This window comes from Balaenoptera ricei, chromosome X (assembly GCF_028023285.1).
Source record: "Balaenoptera ricei isolate mBalRic1 chromosome X, mBalRic1.hap2, whole genome shotgun sequence".
Lineage (NCBI taxonomy): Eukaryota > Metazoa > Chordata > Mammalia > Artiodactyla > Balaenopteridae > Balaenoptera > Balaenoptera ricei.
The window spans coordinates 119447678-119469407 of record NC_082660.1 but is presented as its reverse complement, the minus strand read 5'-3'; the positions used below and the strand labels follow the sequence as shown (position 1 = coordinate 119469407).

At 39.7% G+C, this 21730-nt stretch overlaps 2 protein-coding genes across 9 annotated transcripts in view; both read right to left on the bottom strand.

Moving 5' to 3' along the window:
- Positions 1-523, bottom strand: part of HPRT1 (hypoxanthine phosphoribosyltransferase 1) — a 33153-nt gene extending 32630 nt beyond the window's left edge. Inside the window, exon 1 of the mRNA XM_059911988.1 lies at positions 338-523. Within this exon, the coding sequence (XP_059767971.1) occupies positions 338-364 (27 nt within the window). The 5' untranslated portion in view covers positions 365-523. The remainder of the gene's footprint in view (positions 1-337) is intronic.
- A 17951-nt stretch (positions 524-18474) lies between these two features.
- PHF6 (PHD finger protein 6) overlaps positions 18475-21730 on the bottom strand; it is a 51862-nt gene continuing 48606 nt past the window's right edge. For 6 of the 8 annotated variants that reach the window (XM_059911362.1, XM_059911367.1, XM_059911365.1 and 3 more), the window contains one exon: positions 19016-21511. The gene's annotated coding sequence lies outside the window, so the exon portion shown is untranslated. The other 2 variants (XM_059911364.1, XM_059911363.1) reach the window with 2 other exon arrangements.

The following is a 21730-nucleotide window of genomic DNA, read 5'->3' as shown; positions in this document are numbered from 1 at the left end:
AAGAAAGCTCCCACCCTCACCCCGCCAGATCATTCCCGAACTGGCCCACGGCCCCTCCCCATAGCACGCTCGCAAGCGGCACATGTCAACCAAAACGCCATTTCCACCCTCTCCTCCCACACGCAGCCCTCCTTCCCGGGGCTCATCAGAGGCGGCCACCCCGACCTCACCGTTCCATCCCCCCAGCCGCCCGGGTGTGACGCGCGGCCGAACCCAGGAGGCTGCGGCCGCCCCCCGCCCCCCGGCCCCGGGCCACGCCGGCCCGAGCCCGCACTGCGGCCCCGCGCCTCAGGGACCGGCCGCCGCCGCCACGGGCCTGGCGGGCCAAGCTGCTCACCACGACGCTGGGGCTGCGGGTCGCCATAACGGAGCCGGCTGGCGCGCGGGCTGAAGGCAGTCTGGGGAGGAGGAAGCCGGCGGCGGGGCCGAGCAGGAGGCGGAGGCGCGGCAGGAGGCGGCGCCGCGCGGGAAAGCAGAGTGGTCCGCCTGAGCGCTCTTCGCCGCCGCCGCCGCCGCCGCCAAGAGCCCAGGCGCAGCAGGCCCCGCCCCCGCTCCGCCCCGAGGCCCCGCCCAGAGCCGCCCGCGCGCTCCCCGCGCCCCCCCCGTGGGAGCCTGCGGGTTTCCACGCTCCCGAGGTGGCCGTGGGAATTTTCTTCCCGAAGAAGCGGAGACTCCCGCGCAGCCTCTCTTCCTCTTTCCCTCAGTCTCCCATCCAGACGGCTCCCAAATTCCCAGACCTGCCGCCGCCCTCCTTTCTTCCCAGTGGCCCTAAACTGGGCGCCGGCTCTTCAGGTTCCTTGGACTGCATTACGGCTTCCATTTTCCTGACTCGTGGCCGGATTCTAACAAAAATCTTTAACTGGATATAAGAGTTGAGACCTAGAGCCCTAGAGTCAGCCCGATAAGGGTACAAATCCGAGGGGAACCCTTAACTGTTCTGTGACCTTGTGCGAATCAGGCTCACTGAGCCTCTCTTTTTCGTCTCAGTAAAATGGGGATATTAACAAGGATCGTTGAGGATTAAAGATGATGTGTACGTATATGGTGTATGCATATGTATATATATATGGTACAGCACTTAGGACAGTGCACAGTCAGTAAATGGGAACTATCGCCTTTGCTGATCTATATTCTTTGCCACCACAATTCCCGATACGGAAATGGGGGAAAAAATCTTCCCCGACTCTCCAATAGGTCGGGTAAGCAAATAAGAGTTGTTCCATTCCTAACGTGCTCATCTGTGTAGCTCCAGCACCCACCACAGTGCCCAGCACAAAGTTGGTGGCCTCCATTAAGACCACTGAGGGAAGTGTGATGGTAGGAGATTTGTGAAACGGGGCAAGTCATTGAACTCGGAGCTTCAGTCTCTTTCTCTAAAAAATAGTGCTATGAACTTTTTTTTTTACATATCTTTTGGTGAACAAGAGTGCATTTCCATTGGGTATATAGGCTTTGAAGTTCATATTAGCACATTTTTATTACTTATTCTTTTAACAATCATTGTTTCACTGGGAAGTTAATTCAGAGAACTTTCGGTTATACATTTGGCCCCTGACACAAACGGACTCAGCCACCCACACTGGTTTCTAAATTAGATACCAACACTTCAGAACCCTTCCAGCTTGCTTCTGGCTTGCAGTTTCTTCCTCCAGCCCCTATGGTGCCACATACTCCTGTATTTTAACAGAGATTTGAAATAAACGGTGAAAGCCCTGTGACTTTAAAGACAAAGAAACAGTCATTATTTCAACCCTGTCATTCTAGGTGACAACTTGGAGCTTTTACTTGTGTTTAAAATTTAAAACAGCCAACAGAATGCAGTCTACAAGACGTAATCCTTTTGTTTGGTAAGTGAAAATCTGGTTAATATATGAAATATTTTACTGAATTTGGACAATGTATTTAAAATTGAAATGTATTCTTTTAAATTTTTAATTGTTTTAAAACTAAAGACGAAATCAAGAAAATAATGTTTTTTACTAATTATTACAGAAAATAATTTTGTCAGATAGACAAAATAATTTTCTCGTATAATTTTGTCATTCTGGGTGTCAAATATGCTACGTATGCCACCGATCTTTACTAGAATATCTGCATGCAGGAAGAAATAAGGAAAGCGTGGGTATAACCCAAGATTCCCCTGCCCCACTCCTGACTTTCCAGAAACAGTTTTGTAATCCACTTATGTGGACATAATGAGGAATTATTTCTGTACCACAACCAATTTCTGCTCCACACGTTTCTTCGCTTAGTAAAAACCTTGTTTTTACCATGGTGCTGTGGTCCACCAAAATCTGTATTTCTATGAAAAAAAAATTATCACTGCATAAATACTTATCCTAGGGCTTCCCTGGTGGTGTAGTGGTTAAGAATCCACCTGCCAATGCAGGGGACACGGATTCGAGCCCTGGTCCGGGAAGATCCCACATGCCACGGAGCAGCTAAGCCCGTGCACCACAACTACTGAGCCTGCGCTCTAGAGCCCGTGAGCCACAACTACTGAAGCCTGCATGCCACAACTACTGAAGCCTGTGCACCTAGAGCCTGTGCTCCACAACGAGAAGCCACCGCAATGAGAAGCCCGCGCACCACAACGAAGAGTAGCCCCTGCTCCCCACAACTAGAGAAGGCCCGTGCGCAGCAATGAAGACCCAATGCAGCCAAAAATAAAAATAAATAAATAAATTTATTTAAAAAATACTTATCCTAAATGTTGAATTTTCAAGCTGAATTTACAATAGCTTTCTCAATGTCAGATGTTTCGCCTTCATCAGAATAAATTCCCATTAGCTTTACTTTGATTCCATGAATTGGATGACAAATTGAACCATTACTGGAATTAACCAATGTGATGGTTAATTTTTATGTTTCAACTTGGCTTGGCCATGGTGCCCAGATATTTGGTCAAACATTATTCTGTTTGTTTCTGTGAAGGTGTTTTTTTGGATGAGATTAACATTTAAATCAGTGGACTCCGAGTAAAGCAGATTATGTTCCCTAATGTGGGTAGGCCTCATCCAATCATTTGAAGGCCTGAATAGAACAAAGGCTGACCTCCCCTGCAGGCAAGAAGGAATTCTGCCAGCCTTTGGACTGGAACTGCACCTCTTCCCTGTGTCCAGCCTGTTGGCCTTCTCCATCAGATTTTGGACTTGCCAGGTCTCCACAACCGTGTGAGCCAATTCCTTAAAATCTCTCTCTCTCTCCCCACACACACACACACACACATCCTGTTAGTTCTGTTTCTCTGGAGAACCCTGACTAATATAACTGATTTTCGATTTGAATCATCTCACGATATCAATATAAAACTGACATCATTTAACTGTGAGGTTCTCCTGCAAGTAGAGCTACTTATTAAAAGGTATTGTTTCATTTTTCATCATGTACAAGGAAACCTGAAATCAAAACTGAGTAAATGAATTTTGAAGAAGTTATTTGATCTAAAAAAAGTCATTCACGAGCAATATGAAGATACCCTCTCTGCAGCTGCATCTTGTTAAATCACCTTTGCTGCACAGCCTTCTTAAAATAACTGCAAACCTTTGAGGTAGATGATGATGCTGTCTCTGTAGACATGTCTTCTGGTTTTCACGTGGTCAGTGACATCACTGAGCCCCACCTGCGTGTGGCTAATAACTATCAAAAATGTTTTGTTCATGTTACACATTCATGATCAATTTTCTTGAATAACAAATTTGGTATTTTTTATCAGTTATGCACTTTAGTTTTTTGAACCCATGCTGAAACGGTGGACTGCAAATTTTAAAAAAAATAAGGGTTGTAGATTTGCAACATATAATGAATGACATAACCATTGTACCAAGAGCATTCAGATTACTTGCTGTATTATGTTCTATGGCAGGACATATTTCTGCCTCTATTTCCTGAATATATTTTACATACACGTAAATATGTAATTCCCTGTGTCCACCGGCCTACTGACTGGTGGCCTAGCAGCTTCTTTTATCTTGCACGGGCACACCCAGCTGGCACACCCAGTGTCCAGCAAGGGGCACAGTGGTGAATACTGCCCCCCCCCAATCCCTACCCAGGACAAGAATGAGTCGGTTGTCTTTAACTCCCAGTGTCAGTGCCCTTGCTTTGTTATCAGTGAACACCCAGCACACTGTCCTTGAGAGGGAGGGAGCTGTTAGTTACATTGTATTTGGAAAAACTTAGGAAAAGGGAGAAGAGTTATCACTGGTTGTTGTTTAGGTTTAACTCTCTGTTAAAGTGAGAATTTGGTTCTCTGTACATGCATCTTACAAGCTAGTAGACGAGACCAAGGCAGAAGCTGGAATTAAAAAGTGGTGATGCAACAGACCCATCCTGGCTTATTTCAATTCAACTATTAATACACTTCGTGGGAAAATGAAAACTCTGGGACAAATGCTAAACTGGACAAGATGCCGGGATAACACATAAACTGGGAATGTTCTGGGCAAACTGGAATGTATAGTCCCCCTACAATGGTATAGGGCCGGCTGGGTGATGCTTTCCAATGCTGCTGATGGCAGCTCTGCAACTGAAGTCCCCCAATCTCTGAGAGTTTTCTTCCTCTCCAGTTCACTTTGGCCACCTGCCTAACGTTAAGCGTGCTTCAGATTCACGGGAGACCTCCAATTCCACGGTCTATCACCCTGTTCTTGGCTTCCCTTACATCCCTGACTTCCCAGTTCAGTTTGCATCCCACATGAACCACTCTCTCACCACTGCCAGAAGTCCTTTGTACCCTTCTAATTCTGCTCTGCCACAATGGCAAAGCCACACCCTGGCTCAACCCACAGCCTGTTTTGTCTACCAGTTAGGCTGTGGAGGGCTGTAGGAGAAAACCCTGCAACCATGGGGATTGGTTCCTCTACAGATTCATGGTCTCAAACCTCAACTGGGCCCTAAACACCCCTCCACAATCCTTTACAAGTGCTTGGTCAGCTCCCCATCTTGTTCCCCTCAGTAATGCTCTGAACATTCATCCCCATTCAACCCCATCAAATTCACTCTAGAATGAAGACTCAACCCATTAACTTATGAAGAGAGGGAAGGAATCAGGCCTGAATCACATCAGTTCCTTCCACCCACATCTACACTGCTTCTTCCCCTTTATCCTCCAGGCCCAGAGGTGATGAGTCTCTCCATATTTGCTCTACTTTCTCACTTCCCATCTCCTCTCAACAAACTTTCATTGTCCTCTGTCTTCTGCACCCACCATTGGACTGAAACAGCTTTGACAAAGAACACCATTGACTGCTATCTTGCCAAATCCAATGGACACTATCTTTGGCCTTGTATAACTGTCCTTTACATTGCATTTGATACTATTTATCACTTTGTTCTTGAATGTCTCTGCCATCTCTTTGGCTTCTGGAACACCACCTTCCTGATTCTCCTGCTGCCCTATTTCTTCTTGCTTTCTCTCTCAAAGTTTCCAGTATACCCTTCCCGTGTTAACATCCAATACAACCACACCCAGTACAATGATCAAAATCAGGAAACTCACATTGCTACAACAGTGTTAACTAATCTAGAACCCTTATTTAAATTTCACCAATTGTCTCATTAATATCCCTTTCCTGGACCAGGGCTGAATCCAGGAATGCATGTTGCATATCCTTAAGTCTCCTTCATTCTGGAACAGTTCCTCAGTCTTTGTGATCTTGACTTTTTTTTTTTTAATTGGAGTATAGTTGCTTTACAATGTTGTGTTAGTTTCTACTGTACAGCAAAGTGAATCAGCTATGTGTATACATATATCCCCTCTTTTTTGGATTTCCTTCCCATTTAGGTCACCGCAGACCACTGAGTAGAGTTTCCTGTGCTATACAGTAGATTCTCATTAGTTATGTATTTTATACATAGTATCAATAGTGTATATACGATCTTGACAATTTTGAAGGGCACTGGCGAGTTATTATTCTGTACAATTTCCCTCAATTTGGGTTTGTCCAATGGTACGACCTCATTAAATTTCAGGCATTCCATTTTGGGTCAGAGATACAACAGTTGTGATGGTGTGTCCTTCACAGTGCTTCGTATTTGGAGGCACATGCTACCAATCTGTCCCATTACTGATGTTCATTTGCATCACTCAGTTAAGGCAGTGTCTGCCAGGTTTCTTCACTATAAAGATACTATTTTCCCCTTTGTAACTAATAAAGGTTATGAGGAATGATACTGAGACTATGTAAATATTGTTCCTCATCAAACTTTCACCAATTTTAGCATCCACTGATGATTCTTGCCTGAAGTAATTATTACTGGGGTGTTTGTCAAATGTTGATTTTCCTATTAACATCATTCCTTCTTAGTTTATTAGCTGAAATGCTATTATAATGGAGAGCGTTCCCTTCTCCCCAGTCATTATTTATTAAATTATTTATATCATCATGGACTCACGGGTTCCAATTTTATCTTATAGGTAATGATCCATTAATAGCATTACTTTGTTGCCCAAATTGCCCAAGATCTGGCTGTTGGGAGTCCCTCTATGTTGGCTCCTGTGTCTTGATATTTCCCCACCATTCTTTGACCACTTTTTTTTTTTTTTTTTGCCGCGCCATGCGGCATGCGGGATCCTTAGTTCCCCCAACCAGGGGATCAAACCCGTGTCCCCTGCATTGGGAGCATGGAGTCTTAACCACTGGACTGCCAGGGAAGTCCTGGGCACTTTCTTAATTTCTGGCACCGCATGATATTCTAGGCTCATCTTGTACTTTCCCTGCCCTAGCCTTGGAATCAGCCATTTCCCCCAAAAGCCCTGGTTCCTTTCATTGGAGAGTGGCATTAGAAACCAAGCTCTGGGCACTAGGTTATAATTTAAGTCATGATGATAAAAACCAAGAGTCTTATAATAAGCTTTTAAAGAGTAATTTATATTTATTTATTTGTTTGTTTGTTTGTTTTGGCCGTGCCACGCGGCTCACAGGGTCTTAGTTCCCCGACCAGGGATTGAACCCAGGCCCTCGTCAGTGAGAGCGTGGAGTCCTAACCACTGGACCACCAGGGAAGTCCCAAGAGTAATTATATTTTAACAACTAAGGTTTAAAATGTAATGCCATCTATCAGTATTTAGTATGTGTATGTATACTTAAATTTGTATATTTAAATATTGAAATATGTACATTTTGAGGTATGTTAAATTCTTTTTTGAAAAGAGAACCTTATATAAAATAGAATTAGTAGCTCACAAAAATAAAAAGGACTACCCATTGAGTATACAGTTTGTTCTCAAGGTGAGGCAATAAAAGAATTACTTTAAAAAGAAAATATTTATTTATTTGGCTGCACCAGGTCTTAGTTGTAGCATGTGGGATCTAGTTCCCTGACCAGGGATCGAACCCAGGCCCCCTGCATTGGGAGCGTGGAGTCTTAACCACTGGACCACCAGGGAAGTCCCAAGAATTACTTTCTAAATGAAGGCAGAGTTGTTGCCTCACCCAACATAAATGTGTACTCTTAAAAGGCCTACCTTCATGCTTATGTGCTGCATTTGAGTGTTTCTGCTATCGACAATTGTAGAAAAATCAGCAAATAAGACAGAAAGAATAATAAAGGGTTCCTTACTTCTAGAGAAGTTAAAATCCCTAAGGTTATGTTACCTGCTATTGTGGTTTTCAGAAAGCACTGTTGCTCCGGTTATTAATACAGCTAAGGCTGTGGCTTCTTGGGGTTCTCAGGTATCTGTATGCTGACATGACATCTCTTTCTAATGCTGCTCTTTTCCAGGACCGGGTCCAAAATTCAGAATACTCAAATGGACAGGGTATTGTACACCAAACCATCTTTAGCACCCTCCTAGGTGGCTGCTAGCACCAAAGGCTTACTCCCTCATCTCCTGACCCGTGGTATCAGGATGGAGGGGTGTGTGTTAGAAATAATTAGGTATAATAGATATGCTTCATATATTTTTAATGAGCTCAACAGTAAACTGTCTTATATAGTTCAGGCTTCCAACACAGGGAAAGTTGTAAGTCAAAGACAGAAGCTCAGGTTACTTTAGGTTAATTTTGTATAGGCCAAATACTACTATAGGAAATTGTGTACCTTTTCAAGCTGGGTAGTAACAAGGTGACAGATAACAAACTGACTTCTGAAGAAGATTTTGTGGCTGAGTTTAAAATAGCTCTGTTGTTTGAAAGTGATTATATAGCACACACTGTACTGGGACAGATTTTAAAACCCTGAAGAGTTATCAAGGCCTTCTCTGTTCATAATGTTTTTGCCTCAGGGTTATCATACACTAAGTTAATAAAAAGTTACAAGTAGGTCCATTCACTTGTGTACTATTCTCTAATAAGGCATTCCAGTTTCCTCCATTCTGATACTGTTGGTTACTCTAAAAAATGAAACAGAACCATTCCATCTTTCAGCACTTGGTTTCTGCTCTCCCTTCACGCTTACTTAAAGGGCCCTGCTATAAATTCGATAGAGCTGTGCCATCTGATAGAGCAGCCACTAACCACATGTGGCTATTTAAATCTAAGTTTAAATGAATTAAAATTAAATAAAGTAAATAATTTGGTTCCTCAGTCCTACTTAGCCACATTTCAAATGTTCAACAGCCAGACACAGAACGTTTCTACCACTGTAGAAAGTTCTGTAGGACAGCTCTGGGCTAGAGTGAGTCTCCTGGAAGGAATGATAAAGAACAGTCTCAGAGCCTCGGGAGGAAGGAAGCAGGCTTCTCAGTGTAAGCTGATACTGCTACCAGGTGCATAAAACTGACAGACTGTTCCAGTGCACCTAAGACTCAGGATTCCCAGGACTATTTTGGTGCAGGGGCATTTGACTTCACAAAAGTAGACGACTACTCCAAGTGGAAATCCAAACAGGACTGAGTAAAACTGATGAGAAATCTAGTTGCGGTTGTCTTAGAATCTTATCAGAATTGCTTTTAATGCTCTATTTTCCGACAGGCATAGACAAAGGCCCCATTCTTTCTTTTTTGCTCCACTTCCAACCCTCAGTTTAGCAGGCTGTGTCAATGCCCTTGGAATGAACACATTTGCTTAAAAATTCACTATCAGTGGACTTGCAACTGAAACTTATATTTCTAAAAGAAAAGCATAACTCTTTCCCTGACTGATAACGTTATTTCAATTCTCTGATTTGTGGAGGGGGCGCTCTTAAAGAAAAACTCACAAGGGAGGAATCGATGCAGGAGAGGGAGAGAGGTGAGCAAGGACACAGAGCCCTGGACTGACCTGCTGCAGTAGTCCTGCCTTCAGGCCCGGGGGACAAGGATTTTGTATCCTAGTATCATTGACTACCTGGGAAGAGGGGGAGTGTAGCCTCCCAGGCTCCCACCAGGCAAGGGCAAGAAACCATAGGTCCCAGGTAAGGTGCACTCGAAGCTAATGTGGGATGGGGGCACAGCTGGTAAAGGGACCTGGCCAGGGCACCAACAGCAACTACCACATCTGGAGGAAAGAGTATAAACTGTATTTGGATCAGGTGGCCTAGAGAGGACCCCTCTCCTTTCCCATTCAGGAATCAGGGAATTGGGAATCAGGGTGATTCCCAACCTTTTCTACTGAAGTACACCCAAAATAGAGGAAATTGGTCTTTTGAGCTGTTTTCACCCTTCAGCTGGTCCACAGGCTATGCGAAATAGCTACCAGTGGAAATGACATATCATGGGATTTTCTTTGGAAACACCTTCCTAATACAGGAAACTAGTTTAAAGGAATAGTATCAGCATGGATAAAAAATAATGCTAATAATGACTTTGTTACTACATAATTAAGACTATGCCAAATTTCCACCATTTATTAGAAATTTAAAAAGCAATTGACTAGGCAACAAATTCATTGTTGCCTAATCGATTGCTTTTTTAAATAACTCATTTTCACTGGCAGCTATTTCATAATAATTTGCTTAGCTGAATCCAGGTAAAATTCTGCAATTTACATGAATATATAAAAATGTTTCTACTCAACTTTGTGTGTGGACTTTTAAAGGCATGCTATCCGACAAATGGTTGTAATAATTATTTAGCAATTGTATTTTATCTGTATTATTTTGATCGTATATCCTAATATTCTTAAGTGTGTTTGGAGAGTTTAAATTAGCATTAAACTAGATTAATAAGCATCTGATTTTATACAGTCTACCAGAATTGCCTGTAATATATACCTGTATAACATATAATATAGAGATAATTATATATAAAGTGAACTATGACCTTTAAGATGATTTCAAACAAAACCTCAAGAACTTCTGTTTGCTTCTCCCTCCTCAAATCTGTGGAAATTTAGATAAGAATAACAAACACTTAGCACTTACCACTGGAGAAATTTAAACACTGGAGGGGTTCAATAATAGTACTGTGATTGTTATTTCTTAAAAGTCTTTGTTTTTTAGAGAAATATATATATTTCTGTGGGAGAGGAATAGGTAGGGGTATATATGAAACAAGATTGGAAATCAGTTAATAATTGTTGAAACTGGCTAATGTGTTCACAGTAAAAGCCTTCTGCAGGGCATTTAGTAATATGAATTAATGGACTTTTAAAAATGTGCACAGAACTTTGACTTGGGAATTTGTTTAGAAATTTATCTTAAGGAGATAATCAGACAAAGGCAGAAAGCTATATGTTTAAGAATGTTCATCTCAGCATTATTTTTAAATACTTGTTACTTTGTATCCTATAAGAAAAAAAGAAATACTACTTCAACAAAATGAAAAAGGAATCTAAGATAGATGAAGAAATGAGATACAAAGCACAACAGTTGCAGCTGAAGGGTGAAAACAGCTCAAAAGACCAATTTCCTCTATTTTGGGTGTACTTCAGTAGAAAAGGTTGGGAATCACCCTGATTCCCAATTCCCTGATTCCTGAATGGGAAAGGAGAGGGGTCCTCTCTAGGCCACCTGATCCAAATACAGTTTATACTCTTTCCTCCAGATGTGGTTCCCTAGTGAAATATCCTGATGGCTCACCAAGGCTTACTACTATTTCCTTCTTCAGGCTTCCTTAACAAGAGCTGCTGTTTCTGCTGGTGTGTTTAACTTAAAAAAAAAATTCAAAATTACAGATAAGTCACAAGAATAATACAAAGAACTCCTGTATATCCTTCACCAAGATTTACCAACTTGTGACATTTTACCCTATTTGCTTTATGTCTTTTTATACATACACATAGGTACACACACACACACACACAATTTTTTTGAACCAGTTAAAATGCAGACATGACACACCTTTACTCCTAAGCATTTCAGTATGTATTTTCTAAGAACAAGGATATTCTCTTATATAACAACAACGATCACAATCAGGAAATTAACATTGATACAGTATCATCTAATATTCAGTCCATATTTACATTTAGTTAAAAGTCCCCAAAATGTCCTTCATAGCACGAATTCTTTTTCTGAACCAGGATCCAACTCAAGATCGCACGTTACTTTTAGTTGTCATGTCTCTTTGGTCACATTTAATTTGGAACAGCTCCTCTGCCTTTGTTTTTCAAGACGTTGAATTTTTTTGAAGAGTGTGGGCCAGCTGTTCTGTAGAACATTCTTCAATCTGGAGTTCTCTGTTGTTTCTTCATGATTAGATCAGCACTGTTTGCACTAGCAAAATAATGGCCACAAAAAAACCTGCAAACAACTTAACTGTCTGATGATAGGGAAATGGTTAAATAAGCTGTGATCCAGCCACAAAATGTACTATTATGCAACCAGTAAGAATGATAGAGTGTATTTACTGACCTGTGAAGAAATTTCCCATTTTTAAATGAAAAAAGCAGAATACAACTCAGTAGGTATAATATGAGCCCATTTTATAAAATTACATATATGCATAGAAACATTGAAGATTTTACAAAAAATATAATGGTGACCTATGGTCCACAAGATTATGAGGGATTAAACATTTTTTTTTTAGTTATCTGTATTTTCTAATTTAGGCATGATGAGCATCAGGTGAATAGTGAAAGTTTTTTTTTTTAAACTTTAAAAAGTAATGGGATAGCTTCACTTTTATATCTGAAGGATCACTGTGTGGAAAGGGAATAGCTATTACTTTTCTGTACTGTTATCTACCATGAACCAGCTGATTTCACTTAAAATCACTTTATCTTATTTGCTCTGTAAGACAACCCAGTGGTTTAAGGGATATATGTATATACATAAATAACAGGGATACTATTTTGACAGATGGGGTGGGGCTGAGGCTGAGAGAAGGGGAGGGTACCTTGCTCAGAGTTACCACTTACTAGTGGTAAAACTAGGACTCAAACCCAGGTCTTCAGACCATAAAGCTCTTAATTTATCCACCTCCCTCTGCTCCTGTGTGGCCCCTTTTCAGGTGTCTGCTGCCTGATTCTATCTGCATAACAGGCTTAGAATTTTCACAGTTCCCCAGCTTTTGTCTCACCATTGTACCTCTGGTGATTTTCATAGGTTTTATAAGTAGGCAAATACCTTAACTTTGATTTTTTCTACTAAACAAGAATTATATATGTGTATCTATGAACATAAATGCATTTTGCTTTCTGATGTGCTTCAAGCTTTGAGTTGCCTTTACCACGTGGCATTTTTCACACGCAAGTTGGCTAATCAACTTCATTACCTCTTGATACCCATGGCCTCAACATCTTCCTTCTCTCAACTTTCCCTTCTACCCTTTTACCTCCCAGGTGCCTACAGTTCACCCCACGCTGTATGTGTAGGTCCTTTGCCAAGGAAAGACCAGATTGTGATTTTGCATAGGTACCTATTAAATCTCCGCTAGTGGGGAGGGGCTAGGTAGACAGTCCATGTACAGTCCCAGCCACTGGAAGGCCTTTTCAATCTTGCTCCTGTCATCTTATGAGTTACTCTTATCTTTGGGTCATCTGCAAAAGCAGACTGGCAGAGAACCATGTGATGGTGCTTGGACTGTCAGGGACATTAAACAGAGTCAAGAAGTCAAGTAAGGTAAGAACTCAAAAGCGCCCGCTGGCTTTAGCAACAGTCACTGGTGAACTTTGCTTGAGTGGTTTTAGTGTAGTTGAGAGAAATGGAGATGTGTAGACAGAAGCGAGTACAGTGAGCTAAGGAATGGATAATAAAGATATGGAAGTGGAGACATCAAGTGGGGACTTGACTTTCAAGAAAATTATATGAGAAGAGGAGAGAAATAGGGTAAAACTAGAAGGGAGCACAGGGATGGAGATCTTCAGTCTGGGTTCCCTCCTTTAATCCTCACAGGTCTATGCATGGAGTAGTATTTTCACCTGCATTTAAAAGATGAGATAATGGAGGTACAGAGAGAGTCAGCAACCTAGTCAAGGTTACACGGGATCTGAGCCAAGGCCACCAAAATGTAGAGTCCATATGTAAGTAAAAAGGATTGCAGACTGATATGGAGAATTTGAGACTAAACACCAAAATTGTGGTGGCATCGGTCTGCATTGTGATGTCCTCTAGCAGGTCATCTTCCCCAGATGTAAGACTGGGGTGAACTCTAGGCAGAGGGGAGGCAAAAAGGTGGAAGAGAATTACAAGAAGTGGGAAGTTGAGGCCAGTGGTGTCAAAGGGTAATGGAGGTGATTAAACATCTTATCCAAACTGAGTAGTTAAGGAAGCAAGACCAAAAACTGCCCAATAAAGAAAACCAAGGAACTAAGAGTCTGGTGAGCACGGGCACAGAGTGGAAGAAGTTAGGAGTCTTGGCAAAAAGTTAAAAAGAAAAACATACAAACAAAACCCAGCAGAATCCAAACTAGTTTACCAGCAGTAAGAATAGAGAGGATGGATCCAAAAGACAGAATGACAGATTCTAAGGAAGTAGATGTGGAAATCAAAGTAGATGAACTGTAGCACTATCAGGACAACTTGGTTTGAGACTCATGCTTGAGTAGCCAGCAGATTGAGTAAAAGTGTCCAGGAGAATAGCACAGAGGCTCATCTGAGACTCAGCACGGAGCTTCCGCGGGTGGAGCAGACTGTGGCTAGGGACTGGAGGTCATCGGCACAACACACACAGGTGACAGCTGGAGCAGCAGACTGTGGTGACAAGCGAGAACAGCACAAGAGGGCAAAGACCAGGACACCAGGGAACACTTAGATCAGGGTAGGGAAAAGAGTCAGGAAAGGAGTGGTCTCAAAGGGGTGGTATAGATCATGGAAATTAAGGTAAGAGAGTTTCCAGGAGGGCATCAAAGGAAAAAAAGAATAAAGATATGAATGTTCTAAATGTTTTGTGTCAATCTTTCTAGGAAGTGGCCTACAAATAGTTGGCTGCATTTCCGAGTTTCATGGAATGGAGTGACCTCAGTTATTAAATGCAGTAAAGGCTACCTAAATCTCCTACCTTGCCTCTTTCCCAGGGAGAAAGAAAACCTGTCAAGCCTTTTTCCTAAGCGACATACGTTTTCTTTAACCCCTCTTCCTGTACCCCCACCCCCAGCATACTGGATAGCTGCCCTAGGCTGTTTGGGCACATGGGATGAGCTGAAGTGCTTAAGAACAGCTCTTCTAAGGGAGGTCCGGAAAGACTGTTGTATTTGAGGATAATGCCAAAATTCCAGCTCTCTGATCTTCAAACTTTCAGACACTGCTTATCTTTTGTGCTTGCTCTCTAACCAAGAACATATGAGACCAGGGTCCAAAGAATTATTGTTTCCTGGTAATACTAAATCAATACTAAATATAGAACATAAGCCTATTGGGCTTAAGGATCAGGAACATTTGAAACTAAGCCTTTGTGTTAAGTTGTCTGGCTAACCTCTGAAGTGAAAGTAACACCAGTCTCCATGATTGCTGCAGTTCAAAGTTACAGAAAGAACTCTCTAGTGTAGTCATCCTGTTTTGTCGCCCCTCCTTAAAGACTTAATTATTTTATAAGCATATGAAAAAAAAAAGGAGGAGGAAGGAAACATGACCAAAGGTCAGGTTATTGGTAAAATATTTAAAAATTATTTTTGTGATATTATACATCTGACTTAAATCTTTTTAAGTAAAATAGTTGTTTGGCTAATGTCATAAATACCCAGTTAGCACAAAATGTGATTTTGAGAATTAGAAAAAAACTAACGGCATCATATGGCATCAATTCATCCTGACTACATTCAATTTATTCTTTATTTAGGAACTTTCTTGATAACCAAATATTCATGTTATTTTTACTCTTATTTCTTACTTTATTTTCAGACATGCAGGTAACTAACTGTTGCTTGAAATTCTTAAATGAAAAAAACGATTTTCTAGCAAATAAGCTAAAAGCATGATATGAATATCAAGTCAATTTTTCTAGTTAGTCTTCGATTTTATTCATACAAGGACAAAACAACTAGTTGAAAAGGTCAAGTGATTCTATCTTATTTTTACATAATTGACCAGTTGTTAGAGTCATGATTTGGGGAGTAGGAACCATCAAGACAGATAAAGGTCATAGGAATTCTTCAACCAAACAGTACACAACCCCTTCAAGTACACTAAACTGAGCCATATTCGACCCTGGACACAAAGAGAAGCAGATCCATCTGGCAACAATGAACAGCTACGAGCAAGCTGTTACTTTTCAGAAAGCAGAAGGAAGAAAAATGATTCACCAATTACTACTGTTAATAATACATACAAAACAAAACCTTTTGACTTAATCTTTTCACAAATGAAATATAGTGTCCAGTTTCCCAAAGATAATTCATATTCCACTTTGAGATATAGTCTATCTGGTCTTTACAACAAAATCAAAACCCCATAGAATTTTCTGTACAGCATGTATGATTTTATTTTATTTTTTAAAAAAGGTACCACACCTCTTTTCATTAAAAAGCACTTCTTTGGAGTAGCAGAGCAAGGAAGCTTAATCCCTACAGGTGGACTTTTAAATTGGTACAAATTTTCTGGATGGCAATTTTTATCAAAACTCTAAATGTACATACCCTTAACTTAGCAGTTCCACTTCTGGAAATTTAGCCTAAGAAATTACTTGCTTAAGAACATGAAGATGCACGTGAGACTGGACAGAACCATACTCTACAATGCCATGGAGCTGCTAAACAGCATGTGAGAAATCTAGTTGTGCTGGCACCTTGTAATGTTGTTCAAGTGAAAAAGACAAGGTGCAGAACTGTAGGTACAGCATGAGCCTATTTATGCTAAAAAAAAAAAAAAAAAGCATCTAAGTTGTATCTGTACACAAGCATTCGGCAGAATACACATCAAATACTGGGGAGTAGGCTTGTGGAAAAGGGGGGATTTTCACATTTTGCTTGATATATCTTATATTTTAATTTTGTACAATGACTACGTATGTTTTTAATTGAGGTAAAGTTCACATAACATAAAATTCACCTTTTTTTTTTTGGCCGCGCGGTGTGGCATGCAGTGGAAGCGCGGAACCTTAACCACTGGACCACCAGGGAATTCCCTAAAATTCACGCTTTTAAAGCATATAATTTATGGTTTTTAGTATAGTCACAAAGTTATATAACCATCACCACTATCTAATTTTCATCACCCCCAAAAGAAATTCCATGCCAGTTACTCTCATCCTCCCCTCCCCCCAGCTCCTGGCACCCACTAATCTGTATTCTGTCTCTTATGAATCTGCCTCTCCTGGACATTTCATATAAATGGAAACCTACAATATGTGACACTTTGTGCTGCCTTCTTAGCCCCTTCTTAGCTAGCTTCATCCATGTTGTAGCATGTATCAGTACTTCATTTCTTTTTATGGGTATATATATGACTTTTATAAATAAAAAAATCTGGGGTGGTGGTGGTGGGATGAATTGGGAGATTGGGATTGACATGTATACACTAATATGTATAAAATAGATAACTAATGAGAACCTGCTGTATAAAAAATAAAATAAAATTCAAAAAAAATCTGTAAATAGCTGTGATTTTAAAGCTACTCAAACAGAAAAACCTTACCCTTTTGTACAAATGACTTTATAGAAAATCAACAGTCTAAATCCAATGTCCACATTAAAGTACAGTTTATTTCTATCTCCCTGCTCCTAACACTCCCTTGAATATCTACTCTCTAGGTCCCATTTAAAAGGTTGCCCCTTCATTCACACAGCAGATCTAGTTAGCTCTTTGCCCAGCTGTACCTTCCCTATCTCCCCACCGCTACCCTCACCCCCAACATAAAAACACATTTATAGCCTATAGAGGTATAGGCAAAGGTAGAATTTGGATGTTTATGGATCTGCTATCTTTTGACAAGGACCCAGGTCTGGTTGACTAACTTCAGTACACTGACCCCACGGACAACATGTCTGCTACAGTTTAACAAGGTAAAATACTGTCATTAACTTTCATGGTAACTGGTATTTTATAGCTTTCATCTTCTGAATAAAAATCAAGAATGCATTTTTGCCTTGTCCTTAATGTCCCAGTTACCTCATTATCTGAACAAGGCAAAATTATGTAACACTGGTTGATACATAAAGCAGCACTGTCTCAGGGACTGGGTTTTCCCCTTAAAAACATGGACTGGCCATTTGCTGGCCATAGAATTTTCATAGGAAATTCTAGCACGTTTATGCTTTGGAATGACCTCAGCAACTGCTGATGACTGCAGCTGAAAAAAGAAAACAAACAAAAAAACACCCCAACCCCAAACCCCAGCTGTCAACGTTTCAATTAGGTAAAGAAAACCACATAATTCTCTTTATATTTTTAGGGGGTAATTAAAATGAAACTAAGTAATGGATTTTCAACACACACACACACACACACACACACACACACACATACACACACTCGCCAAGCATGTGTGTAGCAGTTGCAATAAAGCACACTCTCCTATAGTTCCAGCATTAATCAGAACCTCTTACTTGATTTCTTTTTCCTTTTGAGTAGGAATGCAGGAACCCAGGTTAGGAATTGTATGTATGGAATGAGCAAATTCTACCAATTAAAACTTTGATTTCTGCCCTGGATAGGACGACCTCAATGCATGAGCACTACTGCTAGAAGTAAGCTGTCCAGAGTAAAGGGAGTACATTTAAATCTTTAAGGTGGAATCCCTTTATGACAAGGGTATTAATCCTGCACCCTTATTAGCAAGCAGATAAATTGTACTAGGAGTTTTGGTTTATTTTTAAAATCACCTTCTAACTAGGTTCCAGAGGACCCGATTTAAGTTGTAGGTATCTTTATCATGGAATGATAAAAGAACCAAGACGTAATGCAGTTCTATCATACTTTTGCAAGATTGCTGATTCTCTCCCTGATAAAGCCTTATGTGCGAAACTTTGAACTAAACTCAAATTCACATTTTTCTCTCTCATACTTGTTTAACGACAAATTTATTAAACAAACTAGGTATTTCACCTTGAAATAAAAGCAAGACTAAAAGGAACACAGTACTACTGCTGTTACAAATAAGCTTCATCATACCCTTGCACAAAAAAGACATAAATACAAACATGAAAGTCATAATTCATTTATTGAATGAATAGTATATGCAAGAATACCAATAAAAGGAAACTAATACTACAAACTACAATTCTGAAAATAAAGCCAATATAACAGGAACAAAATATACATAACATGAGAGGAATGTTTGATTTTGACCCATAATGCATTCCTTATCTTTACAATTAATCTAAATGTCTGTTAGAACAAAACTGTATACCTTGGTCTAACTTTAGTGCTTTTTAAAAAAGCAACAACATTCTAGAACACTTTTCTTTTGCTTTGAGATATTTGAGTCACACATTTGTTCAAGTACATAGATTCTGATTCAACAGTAGATCTACATATCTTGTTATTCTCTTAATATCTTGAGTAGCATGTACTCCTGAGCAAGTACTATCTGAAATTCTAAAATTCATGATCCTTGAAATAAAATGTATTTCAGTTGTGGGTATTTAATAAACTGAGATGAAAGTAAAACTCACCCCTCCCATCCCCCCTCCCCCCAGGAACAAAGAGCTCTTATTAAAGTATAGAAACTCAAGTCTATCTTTCTACTCTAAAGAACATTTCTTACTAACATTTCTGGTAAGGCAATAAATGCTCCAGAATAATCTTCAATATACGCTTGCAAAGATTACACTGTTTAATATCGATAACGAAAACAAAAAAAAGGGAAAAAAGAAAAAAGGAGAAAAGAAAAGACGCTTCAAAATTTCAAGCTAAAATACGCATAAAAGACAGTATTTTTTGAAATGATGTAAATGTTATATACTTATCAAATAATGTCATGCTTATTAAAACTACAGTTAAGGACTTAGGAGATGAACAGTAAATACACTGCTGAGGTCCATTTTTCTAAATAGTCATACCACGATGTAATTACTACCCAGAACATGATGATGCTACTCGGGAACATAAGTACTGTACAATTTTTACATTGTAAGGCACTTTTACTCAGCATGTGACGAAAACATGATAGAGAATCAAAATATTGGAGGTTTACAACCAAAGGTGATTTTTCATGTGACTTCAATTTACATTTCAATTTTTAATGAAAGACTATTTAGCCAATCACACCACAGTGAGAAAAATAGGTAGCCAGCCACTTATCTAGCCAACCAAATGGTAAAGTGCTATTCTGGTTGCTAGTGGCAGAGAAAGGGTTGAAGAAACCCACACAGTTTATTACATAACAAATTCATTAACTGACAGCTATTGTATTTGAAGTCCATTACATGATTATTGACTGGCCATTATTACCCCCGGCACCTTCCATTTTTCCTAAAAACATCATTACAGTAGTTGTCCAAAAATGAAGGTGCTCTATTATTCCATGGGTAAGTCTATGGCACACAATGTAAAAATGATCTAGACACAGTGATTCAAAGATTTAACATAATGGGTTTCAAGCTGCTGTAAGGAAATAAAGTACAGATCCTTTGGGAAAAGTCACATAGCTTGGTAAACAAACATCTAGATCTGTCGTTGCACTTCAAGTCATGGTGAATTTTGAAAATTCATCACATACACACACAAAATCCAATGGTATATTTAGAGCAAAAGGAGAAAAACATATAGGGCAATCCACTACTAAAGCTAGTTTCCTTCTAAAAATAATAAAAGATGGTTAAAATAAAGCAATCATCGAGTCCCTTGATTTAAGTAAATGTGTGAATACACACTTGACAAATGTGACTTTAAGGGACTAGCAGTTAAAAAAAATCAGTCATTAAGCACAGTGTAATTTTCCACCTGTTACATTTTTAAAATGCTTTTCCATAAGCTGAAGAATATCTCAATGTACAGTCAAGTTAACATGTTATTTCTTGTTGGCTAATTTGCTTTAATGTGGTAGGTTAACTAATAATTCAGAAATCAGAATCCCTACCCTTGATATTGAGGTGCTATGGTAATATTCGGCAGAACACAACTAAAATTTTTTGGTTTTGCCATAAAGAAATATATAAATGTGCTTCAGCAGGTAAGTGGAAGAAAATATCACTAGCTAGAAATGCCAGTGTGAAAATCCTTTCTAAAAAGCTGGGTTCTTAGGCTTTGAGGAACAATTCTGATGATCAATAAAACAACACTGAACCCTACCAGAAGAAAAATAGGGCACAGAAGCCTATTTTATAGATAAGCAAAGCAATGAATGAAAACATTAAAAATATTAAATAAAGTTTCTAAAATAGTGGTCACAAAATTAAAAATAAATACTGTTTTATGCAAAGACTGTTTTTTTTTTTTTTTTTTACTTCTACAGCACATGAGATCTCCTTACGTACTTTGGGCCAATATATGAAGTGTTCCACAACAACACGGCACTTGAGAGGAACGGGTTTCAGACACGGTGGCTGAAGTCCTTAGTAAGTGGTAACGCTTTAAAGGTTAAAGAGGCTTAATTTGCTGTTGCCAAATGTTAGTTTAAACTTGAAAGGATCCAATCATTTTGCTAGAAGCTCTTTGTATGACATGAAAAGAGAAGAGGGTTACTGTCAAGAGAATTTTGCCATAAGCACTGGAGCTCAGAGCTTATAATCACCGGTTGCCTGAGTCCATGCTGGTCAGTGAGAACAACTTTAACAGGAACCAAATGAAAAGCTTTAGCACACTTCTTGGAAGAGATTTTTAGCATGTGCTGTCGAAGCCAAGAGAAAAAGAAGGTTCTCTTCATTTCTAGCCTCCATTACTTGAGTGTGGAAAAAAAATTCACAAATTCCCATGTGCTGCCACCAGAGGCGTGTTTGCACTGTAAAGTGAAATTTGCTTATGCTTTCCCTTGAGTATGAATCCACTAAACAAACTTAGACACTCTAAACAGTAGAACTTTGTTCAGTCCAGAAATATAGCTTACTTCATTTCAATGTCTGCTTTAACTGTTGACACTATACACAGGGTTAATAGTGTTTCAATTGCTTCCCAGAAACTGCAAACTACAGCTACGTAATATCAACATGTCAAACTCTGCCATCTAGTGAAGGCTCATAAAACAAACATGATGTTTTTAGGCAGTTCAATGAAGGATCTAAGAGTTGGGCAGTAAAAAGTTACAAACCCTTTTTGATTTTAGAAAACAGTGAAAAAAGAATAGTAGTTATGGATGTCTTATTCATTCCCAGTTTTCTAACTCTGTCCCATGAACCTGTTTAAAAGATGATAAAAAAATGTAAAATATGATGCTTGAGGGGAACACAATAATATAATGTTATTGAGGAGCAAGAATATCTTATTGGTTTGACATTACAACTACATTTATTGATAAAGTGGATAGCTTGTGTTTACTGTTACAAAATCAGCTAGTTAAAAGAAAAAAAACTATGCAAGCCTACACATCCTCAGCATTCTAGTAACATGCTTAACT